Source organism: Gadus morhua, chromosome 8 (assembly GCF_902167405.1).
Source record: "Gadus morhua chromosome 8, gadMor3.0, whole genome shotgun sequence".
NCBI lineage: Eukaryota > Metazoa > Chordata > Actinopteri > Gadiformes > Gadidae > Gadus > Gadus morhua.
The window spans coordinates 21,114,741-21,139,366 of record NC_044055.1 but is presented as its reverse complement, the minus strand read 5'-3'; the positions used below and the strand labels follow the sequence as shown (position 1 = coordinate 21,139,366).

Genomic DNA, 24,626 nt, shown 5'->3' with positions numbered 1-24,626 from the left:
AGCGTTTCAATCCAGCGCGCAACTTGGCCCTCTGGTTCTCTGAAGGACATCAGCCACTGCAGTGCCGAATGATCTGTCCTGACAGTGAAGGGCCGGCCACACAGGTAGTACTTTAAGTGCTTGATCGCCGCCACCATGGCGGGGAGCTCTCGGCGCGTGACGCAGTAGCGGTGCTCAGCCTTGTTAAAGGTTTTGCTGAAATACGCCACCACTCTCTCCCCCTCTGGCCCCGCCTGAGCCCGCACTGCACCCATGCCCAAGTCGCTGGCATCCGTGTCCAGAGTAAACTGTAACCCAGGGTCCGGGGGGGTGAGGACGGGGGCCTCAGTCAGTGCCTTCTGGAGGGAGCTGAAGGCTTGTTGGCACTGTGGCGTCCAGGTGAAGTCCCTGTCCTTCTGCAGCAGGTGGTGCAGGGGGGCAGCTGTGCAGGAGAAACCTCGCACAAACTTCCTGTAATATGAGGCCAGGCCGAGGAAGCTCTTGAGCTGTCGTTGGTCAGTTGGTGTCGGCCAGTCTCTCACTGCATGCACTTTCTCCTCCAGTGTGCTGATGCCTTCTCCCCCCAGTCTGTGACCCAAAAACTCCACCTCCTTCCTCATGAAGGGTTAGAATCTCTGACGGGGGATGCCAGCCAGCACCCTGTCCATGAGTCTCTCGAAGGTGGCTGGGGCGTTGCACAGGCAGAAACTGAGGACCCGGAACTGCCACAACCCCCTGTCCGTACAGAAGGCAGTCTTTGGTCTTGCTTCAGGGCTGAGGGGCACCTGCCGGTATCCGCTTCGCAGGTCGAGTGAAGAGAACCAGGAAGAGCCAGACACGATCCTGGGTAATGGATACGAGTCCTTTCTTGTCACACTGTTCAGCGGTCTGTAGTCTACGCAGAATCGCATCTTGGTGCTCCTCTTTTTCGAAAAATAATAATGCCATGTCTTTGCATCTCTTCAACCGCTCTGTCTGCAGCCTCACGGTGAACCGCCGGGGACGCGTCTTGATCCGCCGTGCATCCCCAGTGTCTATTTCGTGTTGGACCAGGTGTGTCAGGCCCACCTTATTGTCTGTTAGTGCAAAAATGTCCATAGCGTCAGATAACACCTTCCAAAGGTCCTCCTGCTGCCATTGCTTCAATTGGCCACAGTTCTGTCTCCATATCCCTCTCACCGACGACAACCTGTCCGTTTCCCCCACCGTAGTTGACTGGGCTGGGGAAGATGAATCGGCATGTGCAGAGGGGGGCTGACCGTTGCTGGGGGCATGGGGCACTAGTGGCAGGAAGCTGCTAACAGGGGGGGTATTTCACTCTACTGGGGTATTTGTGTCATGGCAGTGTTTCCATGGCTGTCCTGACCAGGGGGCGTGGCTTTGGGGGCTGGGTGGGCGGTATCAGTTTAACAGTGGGGCCCCCGGGAAATGTCAATGTGTTCTTCCCCAGGTCCAGCAGACAGCGCGCATGCCAGTGCGTCGTCCGTAAGGCATAACGCTAGCTGTAGCGCTTTATCATCCTCCGACCAGCCTGCAGCTTGTGACAACAGTTCGAATTGGGCATTAAACGCCTGCCAGTCTGCCTTACCGGAGTACTTTGGTGTTTTACACGGGGACCGGGAAGTATAGGCCCCGCCCCTGTGCCACGCAGGCTGTGCATTCTCTCTGCCATGCTTTGGAGGAGCCGACGTGCCTCCGTCATATCCTCTGCTCTGTCGGGGGTCAGTGGAGCTCATTCCCGCGTCGTATGCCATGCGCCTCGCCGTCTCCCTCAAGCGGGCCTTGGTCTCCGCAGCGTGCTCAAACTCCGCCGCCAGACCCTCCGCAAGGGCATAACCGTAGCTCCCCTCCTCCTCCTTAGCTTTCGGCCGCGCTCCGCTCCCGTGCGCCATGTCCGTTGGCAGTACAAACAGCAGCACCCCGTGGTAGTTCCGCCAGACAGCTAGGATAACGGCGAACACCGAAGAAGGACCAGTCCGTCGTTTTCACTTCTGACACCAGTGTAACGATCACCCCACGGTGGTGCAGCGTTGAATAAACAGGCGATATCTGGCTTGCAATCCTGCTCTTTATTTAGTAAATCCAAAGTTTATCTCCGATCACGGTTGGCCGTGACCACCCGTACATCAAGCCCTAACACAGTTTAAATCAAAACAACCCGTTGCTTCCGGACCCTCCCTCACGTTGTCCCCCCCTCCCTTCTCGCGAGACAATCCCCCATTAACCTCAACTAATAACACTAGTGCATAACCCAACCCATGAGAGATTTGTATTGCTGCTGAACGCATAATAACAGAACCACATTAACCCAGCTTGTTACAGTATGTTCCTTCGTTCCGGACTGCAATGGCCGCGTAATAACGTAACTCATTTTTACGTATTAATTCAACATGAAGTATTCCTAGCTTTCATACTCCCAAAATTACTAAAAAGCACTGCATATCATATATTTTTAATTGTATTTGTATCATAGGCCTATATTCTATATCAACATATTTTTCAACATGTAGGTTTCAAATGTCATCACGAATAAAACACGTTTTGTTTTTTTTCAACTAGAAATTAACGTCTTTAACTTGTGGGTTCTACAGAACATATACCATCGTTTCACAGTCGTAACCATAAAACATTTGTTTCAGAGCAAAAATCAATTTGGAAAATGGAATAAAAAGCAAAGGTACAAGACTTTTTTTAACGAGTGAAGGAACTACTCATCCCATAAACCATTGCGAACTTTTTCGCTTACTGTTTACCTTTCTTTAGCCAATCAGATCCGAGCTCCTCCTAAAGATACCGCCCACATGGATGAAAAACAAAATTAGCTAGCATAGCTACTGTCCCGTTAATGTTTACCATTCGTCGATTCTACTCGAGTATTTATCAGTGTGGTGCGATTATAACGGATTACTCATTTCCAGTTATGATGCAGCTGTAACTGTCAGTTATCATCAGAAGTGTGTGAATTGGTAAACGGTGTGCTGTGTTGGGGTATATGTAGGCCAGGAAGAAGCTAAGAGAGCTAACAGAGCAACTTGAGCCCACAACTGTTCCTGGAGTCCGTCTCCCTGAACTCCGTATGCTCCCACTGCCAGGGCTCAGCCATGGATAAGGTAGGTGGGCCACCTTCGTCGAGAAGACGCCACACAACACGCAAGGACGGAGTATCATGACCACGGGTCCTGGACAGAAACCAGCCATGGACCCCTACCAACACGCAATTAACCGAATTTGGTCGCATAATATAACTCATGCAATGCACACACATTATGAGAGAGAAAGAGCTCAGAATCTAACGGATCATCAGTAATAAGTAAAGCATACGTAACTTTTAAAAAGGGAGCCATAAAGGAGACTTTTAATTTTTTAATTTACACATGTAGCCTATAACATCTTTCACAGGTTGGTTACATTGAATTTATTTTTAACATCGCCCAGCGTAAAATTAGGACATCTTATTTTTACCATAGGCCCACATTTGTAAGAGTAGAAACACACCAAAGTTCATAGCAACAAGTGAAATATTAATTAATGCACATCAAATGCTGTGTGTATGCTATTGCTTACAGAGTCACAGAACAGGCTACCACAGTTAAACATGTCTTGCCTAAATAAGCTGCCTTTCGCTGGACTTTTTGAAAAAAAAAAGTCCAAATTGATCAATTTATCGAAATTCAACTCTCGGACAAGTTCTGATTCAATGGCCATGAGGGACAGATTGTTCAAAGGAAGTGGAGGCTGAGCTGTTGCTCCACCGCTCTCGGGTGGCTCCTCCGCGCTCCGGCCAGGATAGTAGTTAGCACTAGCATCCAGCGCTGTAACATCTGCTGGATGGACGGGCTAACTGATTCCTTATCGTTTTTTTTTAAAAAATGTTTTTTTTTTTAATATCTTTATATGTATATATATATATATCTCAAGCCCCCCCCCCCCATTGGCCAGGGCCCTGGACATGTGCCCACTTTGCCCATGCGGTAATCCGTCATTGACAACACGCCTGCTTAGATAATATGAACCGTCGATATAAAATAAATGTATTCTACAGGCAGACTTTCTGAAAGGACTACCTGTCTACAACAAACACAACTTCAGCAGATTCCATGCAGACTCTGTGTGCAAGGCTTCGGTGAGTAGTTCAACGCACACGCCTTGGGTCACGACCATAATGGCCGCTTTGTCTATTGTTACATAATACTTTTGTGGTTGATATGAGATAATGCGGTACATGCTGGGATGTCATGCCCTTTTCTTGTTTTAGAACCGACGACCATCGATTTACATCCCAACTCGCGAGTATCCTTCTGAACAAAGTAAGATGTTTACATGTTTCAGTGGGTGTTCAGTGGGTCATCATTTGATCAATAGAATTAAGTTATACGCTGAAATAAAAACATATACCATTCATAATAGTGTCTAATTGCTCCCCATTACGGACGGAATAGTCTTCGTGGAATAAAACCAAAGAACACTCCACGGTTATCTTATTGGCTTCAGGTTTTAAATGGAGTCGTTGTAATTCACACTGAACACCAAACCCTATCCTGTATCCATTAAAGCTGAGAAAAACCTCAGCTTTGAGTCTATTCAGAAATTTGATAGTTCATTAATAATTCAGTTTAAACTTGAATTTACTTGTAGATGTCCTCTACGTTTCGATCAGTTTGTCTCAACATCTTGCTGGATTTATTTTGCAGTTATTGTCACGGAGAAAACAAATATCTTGCTACGATATCTTCATCAGCAGTGGGATAAAAAGGTAAGTTACCAGAAACAGGGAAGGGATTTTACACACAAGACAGCCCCCTCTCACTGGCTCCCGCCTCTTTTCCTACTTGGCTCTCCATTGGCAATATTAGTTAAACTATTCTGTCAAAACTCACAGTGAACAATAACATTTGACTGTACCTCATGTCCTATAACTTCAACTCTCTCACTGTCCCATAATATTGCACACAGTTTTATTTGCAGTCTTCAATAGGCCAATATATTGTTGAATAAATGCTTTATGTGTTCACAATATGAAGAGTACTCTAAAAAATGTATTGGGCTGTTACAGAAACTTTTTTACTTTTTCTTTCAAGCCATTCATTTTTCACAATCAACATTTTCTGAGTCACAAATTATAATTTTATGGTGACGTTTGCTCTGGTCATGAGCCCATAGTAGTGGTGAGCAGGGGGCTTGATGTATATTGGGCCTCTGTGTCAGCAGAATGCAGGTAGGAAGCGGGACCCGGACCACGCAGAAGGGGAGAGCGCTGCGCCTCCTCGGAAGATGGCCAGAACAGACAGCCAGGAGCTGAACAACGATGCAACATGAAACCACGTCCACCAAGAACAAATACATACAACTCTTTGCACACATGGAGACATATTCTGTAGATGACTCAAATACAGATTCAGGTAATCGGGAAGCAAGCCAAAGCCCTGTCTCGGAGGGACACCGGTAAAGGTAGGAGGGCTGACCACTGTCATCAAACAGAGAATATTCTCTTTAAATGACACCAAGAATGATGAGGACTGATTTAGTTTGATTTTCTTTGTTTTGAAAGATTTTCCAGTTTGAAGTGCTTTCGAGTTTTGGATAGGTCTTTTTTGACCAAACCCAGATTCACTTCAATGTTGTGGTTTCATGCATGTTCATTTTACCCTAATCAATCCATTGTTAAACGCTGCACAATATTGTACAAAGCAATGTCTTCATCTCCATCAACATTTCACTCCAATTAGTGACTGCAAACGTTTTGAGAAGTTTATGTTTATTCATTCTTCCTCTTACTAATACGATTAATTTCTTGTTTTGTGATTTCAGATATGCATGCGTTGTATACATTCATATTTCAGTGAATTTGAGATGTATCAGGAATCCCCCTTAAAGCATCCACTGCCTAACCATGGCCTGTCCTAACCCCAACCAAACGTCACCTTTTAAGTTGCTTATTTTTAAGAAGGGAAAAAAAAGCTTTTATTCAGACTAAATTGGTATCCATTTAGACTCAGGAGGAATGATCTATTGCGGTGGCCTTAAGTAGAAGTTTTCAGAGTTTTAAAGAATATGGGTGTTTTCCCCATTGCTCACATTGGGGAAGTTGAGGGAATGCACATACTGCTGGTCTTAGCTTGAATATTTTTTCCCTTCACTCATTCATGCTAACTATAGCTGGACCAGAAAAAGTAAACACTTTTGTACCATTTGGACAGCAGGATTTTGTAGCATTATTCCATATGATGTAGAGGACTTCAGAATCCAATCAGCACTGCATTTGTTTATAAAAGTATCTCATAAAAGTCTTTGACTAACCAAGCTCTCTTTACAAATAGATTCAGTTTTCTCTAGTGGGTTCACCGGACTGATAACTGTTGGTATATTACAAATATTTTGGTAAGCAACTACTTGCTATTGTTAAAGGTTATTTTTATTTGTGCCGTTTGCTGTTAAGTGGGAAATGTGTTTGAAATAACATAGTGGACTTTTTGCTGCTACTTGTAAAGTATTTTTTATTTTATGGTTGTATATTTGTAAATTATGTATAGTTCAATCTGGTCCAGCGTTCTCTGTCAGACTCTGAGCTTATCAGGGGGTCACTTCTACAGGGGCTCATGAAGCGAGAGGCGGATGAAGTATAAAAATAATAAAGGTTTGACACTTTTGCATGTTTGCACTTTTGGGGAAAATATTTGTTCTATAATTGGATAAGTTCAAACCATTACACAAAGTTAACACTGAACAGCTTGGACCTATGTCTCAATTTCTTTACAGTTTTTACAGTTACTCGATTGCTCTGCGTCAATATCTGGTATTTCCATAACTGTTTTACTTGTGCTTCATCATTATGCCTGGGTATGTACCTAAACAAATGGTTGGCTTCAATCTGTGCATAACACAAGGTGGACAGAAGATTTAATTAGCATTTCCCCGTTGGCGGTTTCTAGTTTAAATGTATCGCCTTCACGCCAAGTTTTTATACAACATGACTCAGTCACTCACAATGCAGCATAAAAAAGGAAAATAAGACATACACCAAACCTTTTTTGTTGGTTTCTCATACAAAGGACTTTATAGTGTTGTAGACGAGCGGTTTAAATAAATGTTTACGACCACTTGCATTTTAATACCTTTTTGATTCAATTACATGCAAAGCGATCAGAAGCAAATTTCCTCTTGTGCTAAAACTACTCGTGTATATAACCTTCTGAATTGAAGCATGCAGAATTCATTGCATGGCTTATCATTTATTAATATCTATGCAACATTTCAAGTTTCAGTTGTTTTCATGATGGATGTTTATTTATGTAAAGTGAGATTCTTGTTTTATCACAGAGGTACATTCTCTAATGTAGTAAAATAATTCATAGAAAATTAAAAGGTAAGAAAAATAGAATATAATTTTTCACAGTCACGGTGGATAAATAATCGGAGCTATTGCGGAAGAATACAATGGCTTTGAAAGTGCTTGAAAAGAACGGAAGAACGGAAAACAATACGTATCATATGGAGGGCATGGTCTCATGCACACATGCGTTTTAAGACAATCACTGGGACAACAACCATTGATGTTGTATACATGGCCTCTCGATGACCGGCACGTGGCTTTCTGAGCAGTAGGTGTACCTTTCCAAGGCCATAGGGCATGCAACCTCGGGCTATTAAGTCCTCAAAACACTTACTTTACAATGTGCACATGGAAGCTATACAGTGATGTTGGGATTCTTTATATTGCTTTTGGTGTAAAAGCAGTTTGCATCAAGAGTGAAGGCCTACTGGTTTCTGCCCATTATTGTCTGTCGTTACCCCTAAAGGGGTCCTACACAGGATGTGTGCAATGTGGCTCCTGACAGAGGGCTGCCGGTGGGTTTTATGGAAGTGAGTGTCCGTCACAATGTGAGACCATCCAGATCTCATCACATTGTTTCTCTCTGAACATCGGTCTGGCCTCCATCCTGGTGAATCTCTTCACCAAAAATCCAAAATATATAGGACCACTCCGTGCTAGCCGTGGGAGATGAAGTGCATGGAGAACTCGCAACGCCACCGTCTGCTGAATTAAAAAAAAATAACATGGCGGCCGGCACCCAAGGAAGGTGTATTGATCTTTGGAGCAATCAAAGCAGTTATATTTGAAAAAGATGTTAAAAGATGAACAGATGTCTGCATGGAAGGCTTCTCTCATGTATTAATATGGTTTGACTTCTTCAAACCAGATAAGGCAAGAGCGAAGAGAGCATGAGCGTCACTCTGATTGGCTGGAGTGTTTTGAACAACGTAAGGCCACGGCCGTGTTTAGAAAGCAATCGCTTTCCATCCAAGGCCAGACTGATCATTGTGAAACGCAAATATCAGGACGGTCTCACTAGAGCGCTGAAGCCCAACAGAGCGACGACACTGCGGTGGATCCCATTTTGATGCTGCACTTAAAGTTCAAACTATTTCAACTTTTCCATTGTTTTAAAAAAGCGAAAAGCGTCGACGTCTACCTATTTTTTGTTGACCGCTGCATTCACGGTTACGGTGACTCACACTCCTGTGCTAGAATGTTCCACACATAGGTTTACATTGCACTCTGCCGCATTGATAATAATAACAATAATAACAATCAATTCACCGAAGATGCTTAGCTTAAAGGTGTCAATATTACTGAACGGTTACAGTGAAAAGTTCAATGTGGGAAAGACGATAGTCCTTTCTGTCACTGCCAACATATAGTGAAGGGGTTCCAAATTCAAACCTCAAGGAGATGTTCTAGTGTCTGTAACAATTGAAAGCACTTTTCAACCACTTGTGAATCTGAATGTTAATTTAAATACCTAACCAAATACATGTTATCAAAAGCCCATGACCCTCCTAGCTCCGGGAGGCGTTGTTCTCGAAAGCGTCCGAGTGTTGCCTCGTGTCGCCCTTGTCCTGCGAGTCGTTGGACGGGAGCTCGTCCAAGCTGGCCGAGTTCAGCTCCGCCCTGCTGGGCTGCGTGCCGGACGCCTCGCCCGCCCGCGGGGGCTGCGTCCCGTTGGCACACACCACCGTGCCCTCTGACTTGCTGAAGCTGAACAGCTTCCCGGGGCTGAATGTCCGGTTGGGGGACTGCGGGCGCTCCTGGCCAGCGGGGGCGGCGGGGGGCGTCCCCGCCGCGCCCCCCGCCGGCCCGTCCTTCTTCCCCTCGGGGGACGACTTCAGGAACTTGAAGTTGTTGAGGAAGCCGGGCAGCTTGGCCTCGCCCCCGGTGGGGGACTGGGCGGGGGAACGTGATGCTCCTGAGGAGAACTTCCCCTGGAGGGGGATGATCTGCTTCAGCTTCATCACGTTGTTGTTGCCCAGCAGGGAGCTGGGCCTCTTGGGCTTTTCGCCCGCCTTACCTCCGCCCCCCTGAGCCTTGTCGTGGTGGTGCTGGTGCTGGTGGTCCGCCTCCTGGCGGGCCTCTGCCTGCAGCTCCGCCTGCCGCTGGAGCTCCTCCTCTTCGCGCCGCCGCCGCAGCTGCTGCTGGAAGTGCTGCTGGGCCTGACGCTCGTGTTTCTGGTCCCCGAGAGAGAGGGGGAGGGAGAGAGGGTGGGAGAAAGAGGGAGGGAGAGAAGAGGGAGGGAGAGAATAGGGAGAGAGAGAGGGTGAGGGAGGGAGAGAGAGAGAGAGAGAGAGGGAGAGAGAGAGGGAGGGAGGGAGAGTGAGAAGAACGAGATACAAAAGAGAGGGATAGAAACACCAAGAGATTCAAAAGAGCGATAGAGAGACCAACAAGAGATACAAAAGCAAGGGAGAGAGAGACCCAAGTGATAAGAGAGAGGGTCCGAGAGAGAGAGAGAGAGAGAGAAAGAACAAAAACGAGATACAAAAGAGAGAGGGGTATATTACACAGAAGTCCAAACATTTATGAGTGGCAAAGCGAAAAATGAGAGCGAAAGCAAAGTCATCCAATGTTGATCCAAATGCAAGCAATCCTTTGGGTTTCTGCTGAAGGGTTGCAACATCATTTTTCGTTGTCATGACTACTGTTTGTTCTTTGCATATTCATACGAACAGAAAAAAAAAAACACCTCATGGAAAGTGTTGGGTAACGTCACACGGATGTACAAATAGACATCCTGATAGACCCAAATGACATGAATGACTAATGCTTAGCTAGCCTCATGAAACACACACACATAGTTATATTGACACACCATACAAGTAGAAAGGGAACATAACCCAACACTTAGGTTATGTCAAGTTCACTGCAGCAGCCCACGTGGACGGCATCAAGCTTTGTAAAGTATACGTTCTACTCCGAAGGTCTTTCAAGCTATACAACGACAATACCTTGAAAGCTTCCCTTCGCCGGTACTCTAGCTTGGCCATCTCGTCTGCTACCCAGCCCGGGATATCAGGGATGGACACATGGATGACGTACTTAAGCAGGATTGCAAAGTGCTGTAAAAACCATGGAGACCACAGAGGGAGGGAGGCTTAACCCAAATGAAGGCACCAGAAACAACTCATTTGGTTCAATCTAAGCTCAAGGTATGCAAACACAAAAGACACAACAACAAAAAATACTAACTGTGTAGTAGTTATAGTTAGGGAAGTAAATATTAAAGACATTGAAGACAAACATATAACATCATGTCATGCACAGTATGGATCATTTTGTTGATCCATACCCAACCTAAATATCTGCTGTGGTCCCAGAAGACCCCTTTTTTGTTATTACCAGATTGCCGCACTTGCTTTGTCATAAAACCCTGAGCAGATGGGCATACCTCCAGTAGGACGATGAAGATGATGGTCATCTCAGGACTCATCCAGGGGAAGAGACGCTGCAGCTGACCGCATTGACCGATCAGGTAACAGTTCACTATGATGGCTATGAGGCCCATGGCTTCCATTGCGGTCTGTTTGGTCAAATGATTCATACTGGTAATAAATAAATGAGCCCCTACGGAATGCCTTTCTTGCTCTGTACTTTTACTTTAAAGCTACACTTTAAAGGGAATTACTTATTTCGACATACATTTAAGTTAAAGAAAAATTACATAGGCCTATAGCACATTCTAATAATACATATTGCATAATGCTATGTATTTTAAATGTAAAATACATAATTATTTTGAAGTAAAGGCTTTACAGTGAAACAGTAACTGACCTGCCACTGGCCGATGCTCTCCACTCTCTGTCCGAAGGGCCGCTGCAGGCCGGTGCACAGCTTCAGCGCGTCGCTGCGGATCTCGATGATGTTGTTGATGAGGGCGCACATGGCGGCCAGGGGGAAGGCCGAGGAGAACAGCACCACGTAGCCGAACTGGATGAACATCTCCTGGTAGTCCTGCAGCGTGTCCTGTTGGGGGGGCAAAGGTCATGGTATTGTGTTAGTGCTGCTAGTTAGGGGTCCAAGCCAACAGGTTGGATCCCTATTGTTTTTGTAAGGATTTTTATACTTCCCGCGGTGAAAGTGATACTACAGCCCAAACCGTAAATGGTGCACACGCGCCAATTGCATGACTTGATCCAGAATCGGCACCGCTACTCAGATAACAAAATCCAGACACGCCGGCCACTAGGTGGCGCTATACCAAGGAATACGCGTTTGGGGCTATAACTCCCACACCGAAACTCCCACATTCAAAAACTTGTACACACAGATGCACTGGAGTCTGCTGCATCTTTTGGCCTAGGCCACGCCCATTTGCGTCTAGAATTTTTTTTCGCAAAATCGCGAAAACCGTAAAACTGTTTTTTCGCTACTCCTCCCACATTTCTCGCCCGATCAACACCAAACTTTGCACACAACATCGTCAGACGCACACGCAAAGAATGCATGAAACACTTTTTTGATCCGTCCTTCGAAGACGAAACGGTTGCGTTTTGAATATTGGTTTATTAGCTAAATTAGACGTGGAATATCAAAAATCCAAAGAAATCCAAAATTAGACATCGGATCGAGTCCAAATTTTACACACATGTTGGTGCTAACCTTAATGTCGTTCTATAAAAATTTTGGAAAATTTCGCCATTAGGGGGCGCAATAAACGAGGAAATTGTATATCTTCTACAAAATTTCGCCGCGAAAACGCTACCCTGACTTCTCGCTACTCCTACCACAGTCAAATCCTTTGTATCCACAGGTTCAGGGTAGCGTTTTGAACACATGCTTCGCTTTGTGCCGGCGAAACGCACATTTCTTGTCGCGTTTTGCCGGCGAAATGCACACTTCTTGGACCCCTGCATAACTGCTTGCAGTTCTAGTTGTTTTTCTCTTTCTATCAGTCTTGGCCGGATGAGGTTTTGGCACGGGGGGGGGGGGGGGTCAATTCCCAGCCGGTGGGTTTGATCCCAAATGACTACAACCTCCCTTCAGTCATCCTTGAGCAAGCTACCCTAACCCCTACCTGCTCCTGAATGTCCTGTATCTGAGTTCACTGTTTAAATGTAGTCACTTGGGATAAAACGTCACAAAAACACAAAATATGAATTGATGCTGTTTGAGTTGTATGGCATGTAGGCAAGGATGAGTATTCTGTGACACTGTGGATCGACAAAGAGTTTACTCTGAATTTCAATGACTCTTTGCATGTGGAGGGAGGGAGGCAGAGAGCAGAAGAGTCCCACCTCGTAGGTCTGCATGCAGCTCTCGATCTGGGCCTGGGTCAGTGTCACCCCTTTGGGTTCGGCCGGGGGTTCGATCCACGACCTCTTGTCCTCCTTCCCTTCCGCCGCAGTCCTCCTCCTCTGGTTCAGCCCGTTGGGAGGAGAGGCCCCGGGGATCTCTTTAGGCTCCTGCTGGTTATCGGGAAACGTTGGGGTACTACTGTGCCTTGTGAGTGATGTAAAATAGCTCTGCCGAGGTTGCTATAGAAAAGTAGGACGAAGTCTAATACAGAATGACCAAAGTAGGCATACAGCAGGGTGCAGGATAGTTTCATTGGTTAGGGCATTGGACTACCATCCACAAGCTTCTGGATGCCCAACCCCTTCCTGCTGTTAGATGACATGTATCTGTATTCACCTAAGATGCTTAGCTTAAAGGTGTTGTCCATATTACTGAATGGTTACAGTGAAAAGTTCAATGTGGGAAAGACGTCAGTCCTTTCTGTCACTGCCAACATATAGTGAAGGGTTTCCAAATTCAAACCTCAATGAGATTTTCTAGTTTCTGTAACAATTGAAAGCAATTTTCATTTTCACCACTTGTAAATCTGAATGTTCATTTAAATACCTAGCCAAATACATGTTATCAACACGTCCCACAAGCTTAATGTGAGAGGTGACCACAGCATGCTATTCTACACCTCAAACCATGACATAAGGTTTAACCACGTACTGCAGACAGAGTCTCAGCATCGCTGTCATCATCACAGCTGTCGAAAATACTAGACCGTTCCATTCCGTCTTCCACCATTGTGGGGCTGTCCTCTAGGCTCTTCTCATTGGCTGCCTGCGTCTCTGATGTCACATCCTGGTAATCCACCTTCTCGGTGAAGCACACCTTGCGCTGCCGCAGCGCGCTGTCGTTCATGTCCCACTCCTCCTCCGTCAGCCTGAAGCCGGCCTTCAGGTCCCCTCTCTTCTTCAGCTCTGGGTTGCCCTGGGGCACCGGCTGGCCCTTGGGCCCCAGAAAGGAGTAGGCCATCATCGAGGCCTGGGCCTTTCCTAGGGCCAGCCGGCCATATTTCACCACGATGGTCTGGAGTAACTCCCACATCACCTGGGGGGTGAAGACCCCCAGCTTGTTCTGCTCATAGAGGTACGGCTGGAGAACCTCTTTGACGTTCTGCAGGAACTGCCGGAAGATGAGTAACGTAGCCAGCATCTGGAGAAGCAGGAGAGAGAGGTGCTGTTCTGTGCTGCTGTCTAAACAAGGGACAAGCATTCAGGTATTTTGATTCCAAAAACTTGTTTGTCAAGATGATATATTTTAGAAAATGGCAAAATGGAAAATGGGAAATAGTACCTATGTCGAAATCTTAATAAAAAAACTGTTATTTTGTTCCTGTATTTATATTAATTTATTAATTGTATTGATGAAAAATAATCTTAAAAGTTGTTTGACAAGTATATGAAAGAGAGCTGGTGGAAATCTCCCACAAAGAGTATTGTTTTCAACGTTGGCTCTTCCTTACCTCCTTCAGACGCTCCATATCCTTGAGGTAGAATCCGATGTAGAAAAGGCTGAGATAAGAGTTGATGAATTCAAACTACAGGCACACAGAAGAAGGGTAACAGTCAAACATCCACAGATGGGTGGCTGCTGTATTGATGGTCCTCGCAGCAGCAAAGCAACAAGGTAGAGTGAATCCCTGACTTACAAACACCATCTTGATGATGAGGTTGTTCTCATAGGCACTCTGGAGGCGGTAGTTCTCTGGAAGAAAAGGAGGTAGACGTTAATGTTGAAAGCCTCACTTATCCCTGAACGTGATCCGTGTATATCTAGATAAATGGTCCTTGTGTAGCAAGTTTAAATAAAACCAAAGACATCCTAACATCTCCTCATCATGTTTAAAATGTGACCAATATCTGTATATCAGTAATGCTTCAAAGATACTGCATCTGAGTTTGAATCAGTGGGCTGTTTATGATCCACCGTGATGCTGTGGTGTCATCCTCAACTATGAAATGATCAGGGTTCGAGAGTCTCTCACCCATATCGTTGAGCCAGTAGGCGATCTTCTTATACACCTCGTCGCATATGGTCACAGTAATGGCCAGAACTATTTTAGGGAGAAACCGTGTGATACCAGGCAACTCTTTAATCTCCATCACCACCTCCTGGGATACAATGTCAAAAAAGACAACCAAATTAGAAAGTCAATATCTCACCAAGTGCATTGCCTTTTCTATAGTACAACTACTATAACTTTAACTACAGATGCTTCAGACTACTGCTAATAATCTTAAAACTTAAATTATATAGCAATTTAAATAAATACTTAGAAAATGTATCACATAAAATAAAACATAGAACAGGAAATAAAACAAGCATATATAATAAGTACAAGAGTATAACAAAAGCTAGCATCGACAAGCAAAAACATTGCATACGATCAAGCTAGCAGCTAGCTAGCTCTCTGTGTGGAGGTCCTCACCTGCAGCTCCAGGCACAGCAGCATGGCCACGAAGACGAAGCAGAGGCAGAGAATGCAGATGGGCAGACTGACCAGCCACCTGAACAGGGCCCTCTTCCAGGCGGGGTAGTAGAACTCCTCACAGCCCGTGATGGGGCTGCAGCGCTTCACCCCCTGGACACAGGAGGAGGAGGAGAGAGAGCAGGCGTGACCAGCAGTGGCAGACTCACACTGAGGCTGGCAAAGCACTTCCTGTTGCTTCCTCCTGAGTTGGCCACCACAGGAGTCTACTAAACTCAGGTCCTGGTTCACCCATCAGCCTCAGTGCCAGCTGCGTGGCCCACGCGTCCATCGGTAAAGGCGGCCAAGTCCTGCAGTCAGGTGCTGTTCTGAGGGCAGTATTTTTTCCATGGAAACACATACAAACTGTAGGAAAGACCACAGAACTGACTTCATAGCTTTTCTTCAGAGGAAAGGAGCTGTGACAAGACAAATGTCTTGAGACTTCAGTCATTAAAAGTGGTTCATGTCTCGGGAGTAAATAACACCTTGCCTTACAAAAAAACGTCTATTGCATCAATGGAAGTGTCACTCACTTCAAATTCAATGGTTAGCAAATACTGGGGCAGGATTGGACAGCGGCTAGATGGACTCCCAGCTGAAAGGCTCCGGGTTTGATTCCCAATGTCCACCACTCCCACTCCCTCAACCTAACCCCCTAGCTGCTCCTTAACGCCCTACATCTCAATCCACTGCTCGTGGCAGCTGGTACAAGCGTCCAGTGAGGGGTAAAGCGTGCGTCCTCACCCTGAACTGTGGCCGGGGCTCCTCCAGGGACTCGGCCGGGGTGTCCAGCGTTCCCCACTTGTAGGCCAGCTCGGCCTCCCGCCGCTTCCAGCGCTCCAGGAACAGCGTGGCCCACACCACGTTGAAGAGGGCAAACACCACGCAGCAGATATCCTGGCTGGTCTGGGGGGGGGGGGGGTATGAGGTGAGGGGTCACCTCATGGCCATCTTGGTTCTGTCATCCATCAATTTTACATTCGGTTCCCCCAGCTGGCTAACGTTTAGACCCAAGATGGCCGTGAGGGAACCAGGAACCAGTGACTGCAGTCGACTCATGACGCATTTGGAAGTGGAAGTGCAATTATATTGATTGTCCCACATTAGATTCTGCATCTATTGAACTATGTTAACATACCATATGATGTAGTGTAACTATTGTACTCCTATTACATGGTATCATTCTAGTGTTGGGTCACCTGGTCGGCCTCCGCTAGGATCCAGAGCAGGAAGCCGATGACTGCAGGGTACAGCATGGAGTTGGTGTAAAACCCCAGCCAGGCGAAATACATGGCGATCTTCACTCCAAAGTAGTCGCAGATATCATCTAGAGGACCAACACACACACACACACAATCGCACACGCACACGCACACACACACACACACACACACACACACACACACACACACACACACACACACACACACACACACACACACATACACAAGACAATCATTGTCTGTAACAATAACACCTACATTTTTAATCTGTTTTTATATTAATCCCAGACAGTAAATCATGGAATTTTAATCTAAAGTATTGTCATGACACTGCATTATTAGACTCCATAAATCCAAAGAATTTCATTGCAGAAAAGCCCCAACAGGGCTGTGATCTAGTCGCTGAGCAGGAGTGGACCAACACGCTGCAGTACAGACATTACCCAGGGGCTGTTTCTCACACACAGCCTGCACCCAGGAGGTCATCAGCTGGCCCAGGATCCTCTGCTCGTGGAGGGGGAACATCTGACAGATCACCCCCCTGGCCACCAGCTCCGGCACTGAAAGCGGAACATCCTGGATCTCAATGGAGGCAGACAGCTCCACACAGCAGGCAGTCGGCAGGGGGGATGGTGGAAGTCAATAGTATATGGGCTGCGTTTATATAGAGCTTTTCTAATCAGTGGCCACTCGAAGAGCTTTTCGATATTGCTTATCAGTCACCCACTCATAAACACATTCACACACCGACGGCGGAGTCAACCATGCAGGGCGACAGCCAGCTGGTCAGGAGCAGTCAGGGTGAGGCGTCTTACTTAGGGACACCTCCACACTCAACTAGGTGGAGCCGGGGATCGCACTAGGAACCTTACTGTTACAAGTCAATACGCTCTCTCTCCTTAGCAACTGCCACCTGTCAAGATTGACACGTCGGTCATGTGTACGTATTTATAGATGTTTGTGATATGGCGTGCCCAGATTCATTCAGTATGGGTGATGTTTAGCATGAGAGATGACAGAGAAGCATCAGCCCACTGAAGCGTTCAGGCGAGCGTGAGGCTGGCATGACTCTTATTCAAGCGGAGGGAAGATGTATGGGGAGCCAAAATAAAACAGCATACTGATTGGCTGTCCCTCCAGGAAGTGAATATTGTGGAGCACCTCCCCATGTTTGGCTCTCAGGTTGTCCAGCCAGTACCTTATGATGCTTTGACGCTCCTGGACACAGAAGGGGGCAGAGACATGCATTCAATTCAATACCATTCAATACTAAATGATAGAAGAAGGAAAGGAGAGGAGGGGAGAGGACAGGAGGGGAGAGGAGAGAAAGGGAGAGGAGAGGAGAGGAGGGGAGAGGGGAGAGGGGAGAAGGGGACAGAAGAGGAGAGGAGGGGAGAGGAGAGAAGGGGACAGAAGAGGAGAGGAGGGGAGAGGAGAGGAGGGGGGAGGAGAGGAGGGGAGAGGAGAGGAGAGAAGAGGAGAGGAGAGAAGGGGACAAAAGAGGAGAGGAGAGAAGGGGACAGAAGAGGAGGGGAGAGGAGAGAAGGGGACAGAAGAGGAGAGGAGGGGAGGGGAGAGGAGAGGAGAGGAGAGGAGAGGAGAGAAAGGGAAAGAGCAAGTAAAAGATAGGTGTAAGCCATGAGTCCTGTAACATGGCCTCCCAGGGGTCCATTAAGAGAATCAAACCCCCACCTCTAACAACACTAAGTGGATGTGACTGAGCCCAGCGCAGGGACCCCCCCAGGAGCCTACCTGGGAGGTGAAGAAGCAGAGCTCGCTCTCGATGTTCTCGTAGATGTTGTCCTCCTCGCAGGAGAACCTCCGACTCCCCCCGCCGTACTGGGCCTTCACCGCCTTGTGCATTCCCATCATCTCAGCCCCCTGCAGGAGACTGGGGCAGAGAGAGAGACCGGATACATAGATATATATATATAGAAAGACAGACCGGCTATAGAGTGAGATATAGAGGAAGATAGACTGGATATATATCGAAAGAGATATGCTGGATGAATAGAGAGATACATACAGGATACATAGAGAGAGATAAACTATTTATATATATATATATATATATATATATATATATATATATATATATATATATATATACACAGTTGAGAGAGCGCTGTGGGTTAATGGAGATAGATATAGTCTAGGCCTATATCCAGAGAGAGAGTTGTGGGTTACAGAGATCTATGTTTATAGCTCTAGGTCAAATGATTCACTGACTGGTAACTTTTGTAAAATCTTCACAGCAAACACAGAAGTTGTTGTTGTCTAAGGATTTGTTCATTAGCTGTTTATATCATTTGGCAAATGTTAGCACTAGCGATGACAACATGCTCTGATAGCAAGCCATAGAGAACTGGAGTCATAAATGATTTATAATTAAATAAACAGCATGAAATAATGTTCTACTTTATTGAAGATGTTAACAGAGAAAGCATCAATCCCACTCTGTTCCGTTCCCTCACACAAACACAAACATAAACACACACAAACACACTCATGCACACACACACATGCACAGACAGACGTACACGCAGACCAGAGCGCACACACACACACACACACACACACACACACACACACACACACACACACACACACACACACACACAACAACAAAACATGTTTGTACATGCACACACACAAAGATGTACATGCTCACAAACATACACGTGACAAGATGCAGACACTCGCGCATACACACACACACACACTGAAATACACAGACAAACAGGTTTTACTTCTCGAAGGAGGTGGTGATGAAGAAGGCGTGCTCCTGCGTGTGTTTGTGCTGTCGGATCTGGATGTTGACTTGAGGAATTCCAACGCGGATCTGGTTGAGGAGCCATAGCAACGTGTGGTCGTCAACGCTGTCTGGAGTGACAGGGAAACAGGATCAGAGGCGCCCAGCACTTCACCATGACCCCTTCAAGCTACTGTCCTTCACGTTACGTTGTCATAACAATAACTCAATGACTCAATGGGGTACATGGACAGACCAAGTTTAGAATAATGGGGCACAGCAACCAACATGATCGAAATCTGTGACTGCAGTTACGTGGGCATAATGTGCTGAAAATACTGAATTGTATTTCACAATTCAAATCATGGTACATGACATGCTACAATCTGTTCATGTCGGACATAAATGTGACATACAATGTCGGAAATACAATGCATACAATCAGCTAGTTTGGGGCAACATGCTTAAAATCAATAAATGTGGTACATAGATAAAACATGCTTATTACAATCAGTTAATGTGGTACACGCTTAGGACATGCTTAATGCATGACAGACATGAGCAGAGTAGCTGAATCCGTCTTAGGTCCTGTCTTTGGTGTCCTTGGACAAGAAACCTAAACTGAGCTGCTTAGGGACGTTGCTGCATCGCCTGGCTCACACCAGTGGCAGGGTGTGAACGTGTGGATGAATGGGTGAATGTAAAGGCTCCGCACATAAAAGCACTTTGAGAATGACTAGAAGATGTTGCTGTTTAATTGCAGTCGATTACGAGTTACATAATGCTTAGAATCTGTAAATGTACAGACATAAATTGCTGGTATATACTTCGTGTTCATAAATGTACCATAAACTAAGGAAAATGGTAAAACACCCAACAATATTATCAGAGGATCAGGATAAAGGGGCTAATATCCATAACTTTGATAAGTTCTAACTTTGATAAGCCCCCCTGTCAAAGTTGGACGGATGGGTGAAGATGCAGATTGCTGGTGTTTGGTACATAGTGTGTGTGCCTCTGCATTATCCCAGTGTAGTCCAGGTGGACCAGCATCCCGGGGTGACGGGCCGCTGCTCGTTGCGGTCTGGTCCACGTGGACGCCGCTGCAGGCGCCCCGTTAATCACTGAGCACTTAACTGTTTAACCGGAGCTTCTTAGAGCTATTGAGCGGTGGCTGAGAGGCGCTGACGTACGTACAGTCATTCATAAAGGATCGGAATAAAGCTCCCTCTGTAACTGAAGCATGGGTAGAGTATGTCTGCTGTATTGGTGAAGTGACTTTTTTGTAACATTGACAGAGAAAATGAATTCCTCCATAAATGTTCAACAGCAGGAGCAATTATGACAGGAAATACATGTGGATCTGGAAGGAGATTTTTTTTTTTTTTTTTTTAAGTTCATCAGACTATGGAAGCATATATGCAGCAAAATTCAAATGGCAATGCAATTTGCAATTTGAAATTCAATAAGTCATTACATTATGCAATCGACAATTCATTATTCATTTAATAGGGTAATTTGAAAATACGTTATTCAAAGTGTATTTTAATATGCAAAGTGACAATGAAATCCTCAATTCAATTTGAAAAGGTTACAACAATAAAAACATAATAACATTGTCACATTTTTTGAGTGCCTTTATTCAAATGGAAAAGGTATTGCGCCACCGTGATTGCAATGCACTTTGCCACGCTCCGTGTATTGCGAAATACAAATGACATTTCAATCGGCAAAAAGGTTTGCAAAAGAGTTTGCGAAACGCGTATCAGCGTATCGCATCTGGGCAGGAACTAAGTCACTTCCTCGTCAGCCCAACCAAATATTAGATCATCTCTGGTAAAGGTGGGTTGATACTCCTCCGTAAAGTGCTGCACGTAGACACGGAGAGCCCTCTCCCTCTCAGTAGCTTACATGCGCAGCCAATATTTTTTAACTATCCGTCGACGTAACGGAGACGGACGGAGACGGGAAGGACTGTGATTGGTCCTCCAACAAAATCAATTCCGGAATCAGTTTGCACCTTATTTACTTGCACCTGGTTTACTTTGCACATTAAGGACCAATAAAACACCAAATAAGATTTGAAAGGTTTTGAAGTTTATTTACAACACTATTTTCATTTTCAGTAGTCATCATATAAGATTGATCAGGAATTGCCCCCCTCGAGGGGTTTCCGTAGTTAGGGTTCACAGAGTCAGAGTAGTATACTCCCGTCGTCTATCCTGTCTCCCAGAGCCACACTCTATCAACTGCATCTGTGTCTTCAACACGATTGTTCTCCACATCATCTGCCAAACTTCAGCGCGTAGTGACAATCTCCTCCATTGCTGACACCCATAGCTGACAATAAGGTGCAAGTAAATAAGGTGCAAAGTGATTCCGGAATTGATTTTCTTAAAGGACCAATCACAGCCCTTGCCGTCTCCGTTGCGTCGACGGATAGTTAAAAAAATATTGGGTGTGCACGTATGCTACTGAGAGGGAGAGGGCTCTCCGTGTCTACGTACAGAAATTTACGGAGGAGTATAAACTGTTCTTTACCAGAGAATGCCTAATGGTGCGTTCACATTGCTGGAAATTATGGGGAAAACATTTTCGCGACGTCGGAAAGTTCTCATGAACGATTCTCATGATGAAAATACTTGCTCCTATGATTCTACTTCCGTTCGGCAACTGGGGCCAGATTTTGAAAACAGAGTTGCCCAGTTGGTGACGCATGGTTTCCTAGTGACGCGCATGAACGTGGCGGAACATGAATGTTTTACTCAACATAAAGGAATCAACTATCATATCACATACTTTACTATTGATTGACGTTGTAACCGTCTGTTGGCATCGACTTTGCTCAGTTGTAAACTTTGTGTAATGGTAAACTAGCTCTAGATAAGGCCAAGTGTTGCCTGCCAAACAGTGGCAATACTGTATGTGATTCTCATAAATAAAAGCAAAAGGATAGTAGGTGATGGGCAAAGGGGGAAATAAGGGCATGCAAACTTGAAACTGATCCTACTAAGTTCTGTTTAGTTCTGACTGGTTTTATGATATTGGATAAAAAAACCCTGCTGGGAAGAACTTATCTGGTTGGGCTGACGAGGAAGCGGCGTAGTTTCTGCCCAGACGCGATACGCTGATACGCTTTGCAAAATCTTTTGCAAAGCGTAATTAGAATTTTTGCATCACATGGAGCATGGCGAATTGCATTGCAATCACAGGGGCGCTATAACTTTTCCATTAAAAATAAAGGCACCCAAATAATGTGCCAAAATGTTATTCTATTTTTATTGTTATAACTTTTTCAAATTGAGTTGAGTTTCATTGTAACTTTGCATATTCAAATTCACTTTGAATAACGTATTTTCAAATTACATTATTAAATTGCATAATGAATTGTCAATTGCATAATGTAATGACTTATTGAATTGCAAATTGCATTGCCATTTGAATTTTGCTACATATATGCTTCCATAATAGACTCTTAATATTGAGCTGTAAATTAAAAGGACTGGAGACTCTAATCATGGAGCTGTAAACGGAGGACAGGCATCCCCAGGTGCTCTAGTCACTCCAGCTAATGTCTTAGCATTTGGCTAGCAGCCAAGCTCAGCGCTAAAGGCCCCCGTTCAGCGTGGACGAATGGGTTGTGTGTGTGTGTGTGTGTGTGTGCGTGCGTGCATGCGTGCGTGCGTGCGTGCGTGTGTGTGTGTGTTTGTGTGTGTGTGTGTGTGCGTGTGTGTGTGTGTGTGTGTGTGTACAGGGTGCGATTTGTGAAAAAACCAGAGGGGGGGATAATTTTGAGAGACATTTTATTCAGGAAAAATAACCACACAACAGTGTGAAAACTTATGAAAACAGTTGATCTTGTGACCTTGTGTATCTAAACCTTACACTTAGGCTTCATAACGTAGGCGGTAGGCCTATTTTGAACGTGAACTTAACCACTGCATTTGCAGAAATATTTTCTCATAGCTAAAATTGTTTTTAAATGTGCCAAATAAAAAAAAAAATATATTTTTTCCCGATATCAGTTCAACAGAAAATATGAAATACCACAATGTGCTGTCAAGACGTTTTTTATTTTTATTTTATGGGTTAATCGGGTAGACTATTAGGTCAGACTACGAAAACAGTCCGCTCTGATGACGCACTTCAGCCTCTTTTTTTTGCTTTCCTGTTGGCGGATCGTGGTGACCCTGCTTCAACCACATCTCTGCAAATCTGCGGGCCGGGAAGGAAGCAACACCTGGTGCATTTACAGAGATGAAAAGCAGATTGTGCAGTGTGGACACATTCATTCTGTTTCTGCCATCTGCAAGAATGTGGTTCATGGCGCTGAAACCTCTTTCACACTCGGCTGTGCACACTAGGAGCGTGGAGACAGCGGTGAGAACTTTGCGCATGCTCTCTCCTGTGACACCGTGACATTTAAACTCATCGAACTCCTTCAGGAGTATGGGACTGGTTGCGGCCTCAACAGCAAGAGTTTTGTGTATGGCGAGAAGTTTTTCATCGCCGTAGAGGATGCGCTCGTCTTCATCAGATGGCCAGTTTGATGGATTTAGAGCGGCGGCGGCAGAGATTATCCCGTTGTCATCCAGCCTGCGCTCACGCGCGACGCCTCTGACTCGCTCCCGGTAGATCAAAATCACAGCACAATCAAAATGAAGACGGACCCTGTGTATTTTGGTTGTTAATTATTACGATGTAATGGTGAAAATACTTTGGGTGGGGGGGATAATTTTTATCCCCACCGAGGATAAAAATAATTCAGCAGAGGGTAGGACGTGTAAACCAGAGGGGGGGATAATCCCCACCATCCCCACCGGCAAATCGCACCCTGTGTGTGTACCTAACTGTACCTGGGAAAGTCATCAGGATGTCACAGTTGTCTGTCGGGACCATCTTCAGCCAGGACTTGCGAGACATGATGTATCGTCTGGCCTGCAGAAGGCGTTTGCCAAACAGTTTATCTAAAGGGAGGAAAAAGAAAATGAGAGTGTGAGAGAGAGAGCAGTGAGCGAAACGGGAGAACGGAGATGATGGTGAGACAGACGGTGATGTCTCATCCATCTAGGGCGGGATTCATCCATCTGCGATGGTCACATAGTCACACATACATTCAAAGGTTGTTTTATTGATCCCTTCTCTCATTTGTGTGTTTTGTTCAAAGTTCAAAGAAAGAAAAGTATGATGCATGGTTGAGCCAATGCATTTGTCCAGTGACTTACTGTGAATTACTGCAGTTAAGGATTGAGGTATTTTAGGTTTAGAATGCAGTTGGACTGCAGACACTGTGGGATTCAAAGTCATAACCTTCTGTTTGGGAGTCCAACTAGCCACCACTAGACTATCCAGCAAGAAGAGCAGATCAACCTGAGGGCCAGGGCGATGGTTCAACATGAAGGTTGACTCCATGTTTACCTCTTCACTGCATCACATTCCTCTGCACTGTATGGCAGAGCGATGCACTGCAGGTCCTGTCCAAAACACTGTCTGCATTCACCGGAAACTATTAGCCCGAAACAAAGCATCATAAAACGATGCTGTCATGGGCAAAATGTATGGTTGAATCATTTTATGAACTGTCTG

The 24,626-nt window shown here is 45.4% G+C and overlaps 2 protein-coding genes across 3 annotated transcripts in view; one reads left to right on the top strand and one right to left on the bottom strand.

Annotated features, from left to right (window-relative positions):
* The first annotated feature begins 2,758 nt into the window (after nt 1–2,758).
* LOC115548926 (DET1- and DDB1-associated protein 1) lies at nt 2,759–7,088 on the top strand. The gene is made up of 5 exons (XM_030363864.1): nt 2,759–3,089; nt 4,022–4,102; nt 4,235–4,286; nt 4,671–4,732; nt 5,188–7,088. The coding sequence occupies exons 1-5, from the start codon at nt 3,081–3,083 to the stop codon at nt 5,293–5,295; spliced, it is 312 nt and encodes a 103-aa protein (XP_030219724.1). The 5' UTR covers nt 2,759–3,080; the 3' UTR covers nt 5,296–7,088.
* Nucleotides 6,509–24,626, bottom strand: part of ano8a (anoctamin 8a) — a 22,202-nt gene continuing 4,084 nt past the window's right edge. Inside the window, exons 2-18 of one of the 2 annotated variants that reach the window (XM_030363862.1) lie at nt 23,897–24,007; nt 19,039–19,171; nt 18,041–18,179; nt 17,410–17,506; nt 16,732–16,848; nt 16,265–16,392; nt 15,810–15,971; nt 15,024–15,176; nt 14,580–14,706; nt 14,244–14,299; nt 14,058–14,132; nt 13,259–13,747; nt 12,547–12,717; nt 11,084–11,275; nt 10,701–10,832; nt 10,261–10,371; nt 6,509–9,483 (exon numbers count right to left, since the gene is read on the bottom strand). In XM_030363862.1, coding sequence (XP_030219722.1) covers nt 8,818–9,483; nt 10,261–10,371; nt 10,701–10,832; nt 11,084–11,275; nt 12,547–12,717; nt 13,259–13,747; nt 14,058–14,132; nt 14,244–14,299; nt 14,580–14,706; nt 15,024–15,176; nt 15,810–15,971; nt 16,265–16,392; nt 16,732–16,848; nt 17,410–17,506; nt 18,041–18,179; nt 19,039–19,171; nt 23,897–24,007 — 3,059 coding nt within the window. In that variant the 3' untranslated portion in view covers nt 6,509–8,817. The remainder of the gene's footprint in view (nt 9,484–10,260; nt 10,372–10,700; nt 10,833–11,083; nt 11,276–12,546; nt 12,718–13,258; nt 13,748–14,057; nt 14,133–14,243; nt 14,300–14,579; nt 14,707–15,023; nt 15,177–15,809; nt 15,972–16,264; nt 16,393–16,731; nt 16,849–17,409; nt 17,507–18,040; nt 18,180–19,038; nt 19,172–23,896; nt 24,008–24,626) is intronic. The other variant, XM_030363863.1, reaches the window with a different exon arrangement.

Coding starts and splice junctions, on each gene's coding strand:
- LOC115548926 (XM_030363864.1), top strand. Junction 4,103..4,234: donor ACTCTGTGTGCAAGGCTTCG/GTGAGTAGTTCA, acceptor TTCTTGTTTTAG/AACCGACGACCATCGATTTA. Junction 4,733..5,187: donor ATCAGCAGTGGGATAAAAAG/GTAAGTTACCAG, acceptor CTGTGTCAGCAG/AATGCAGGTAGGAAGCGGGA.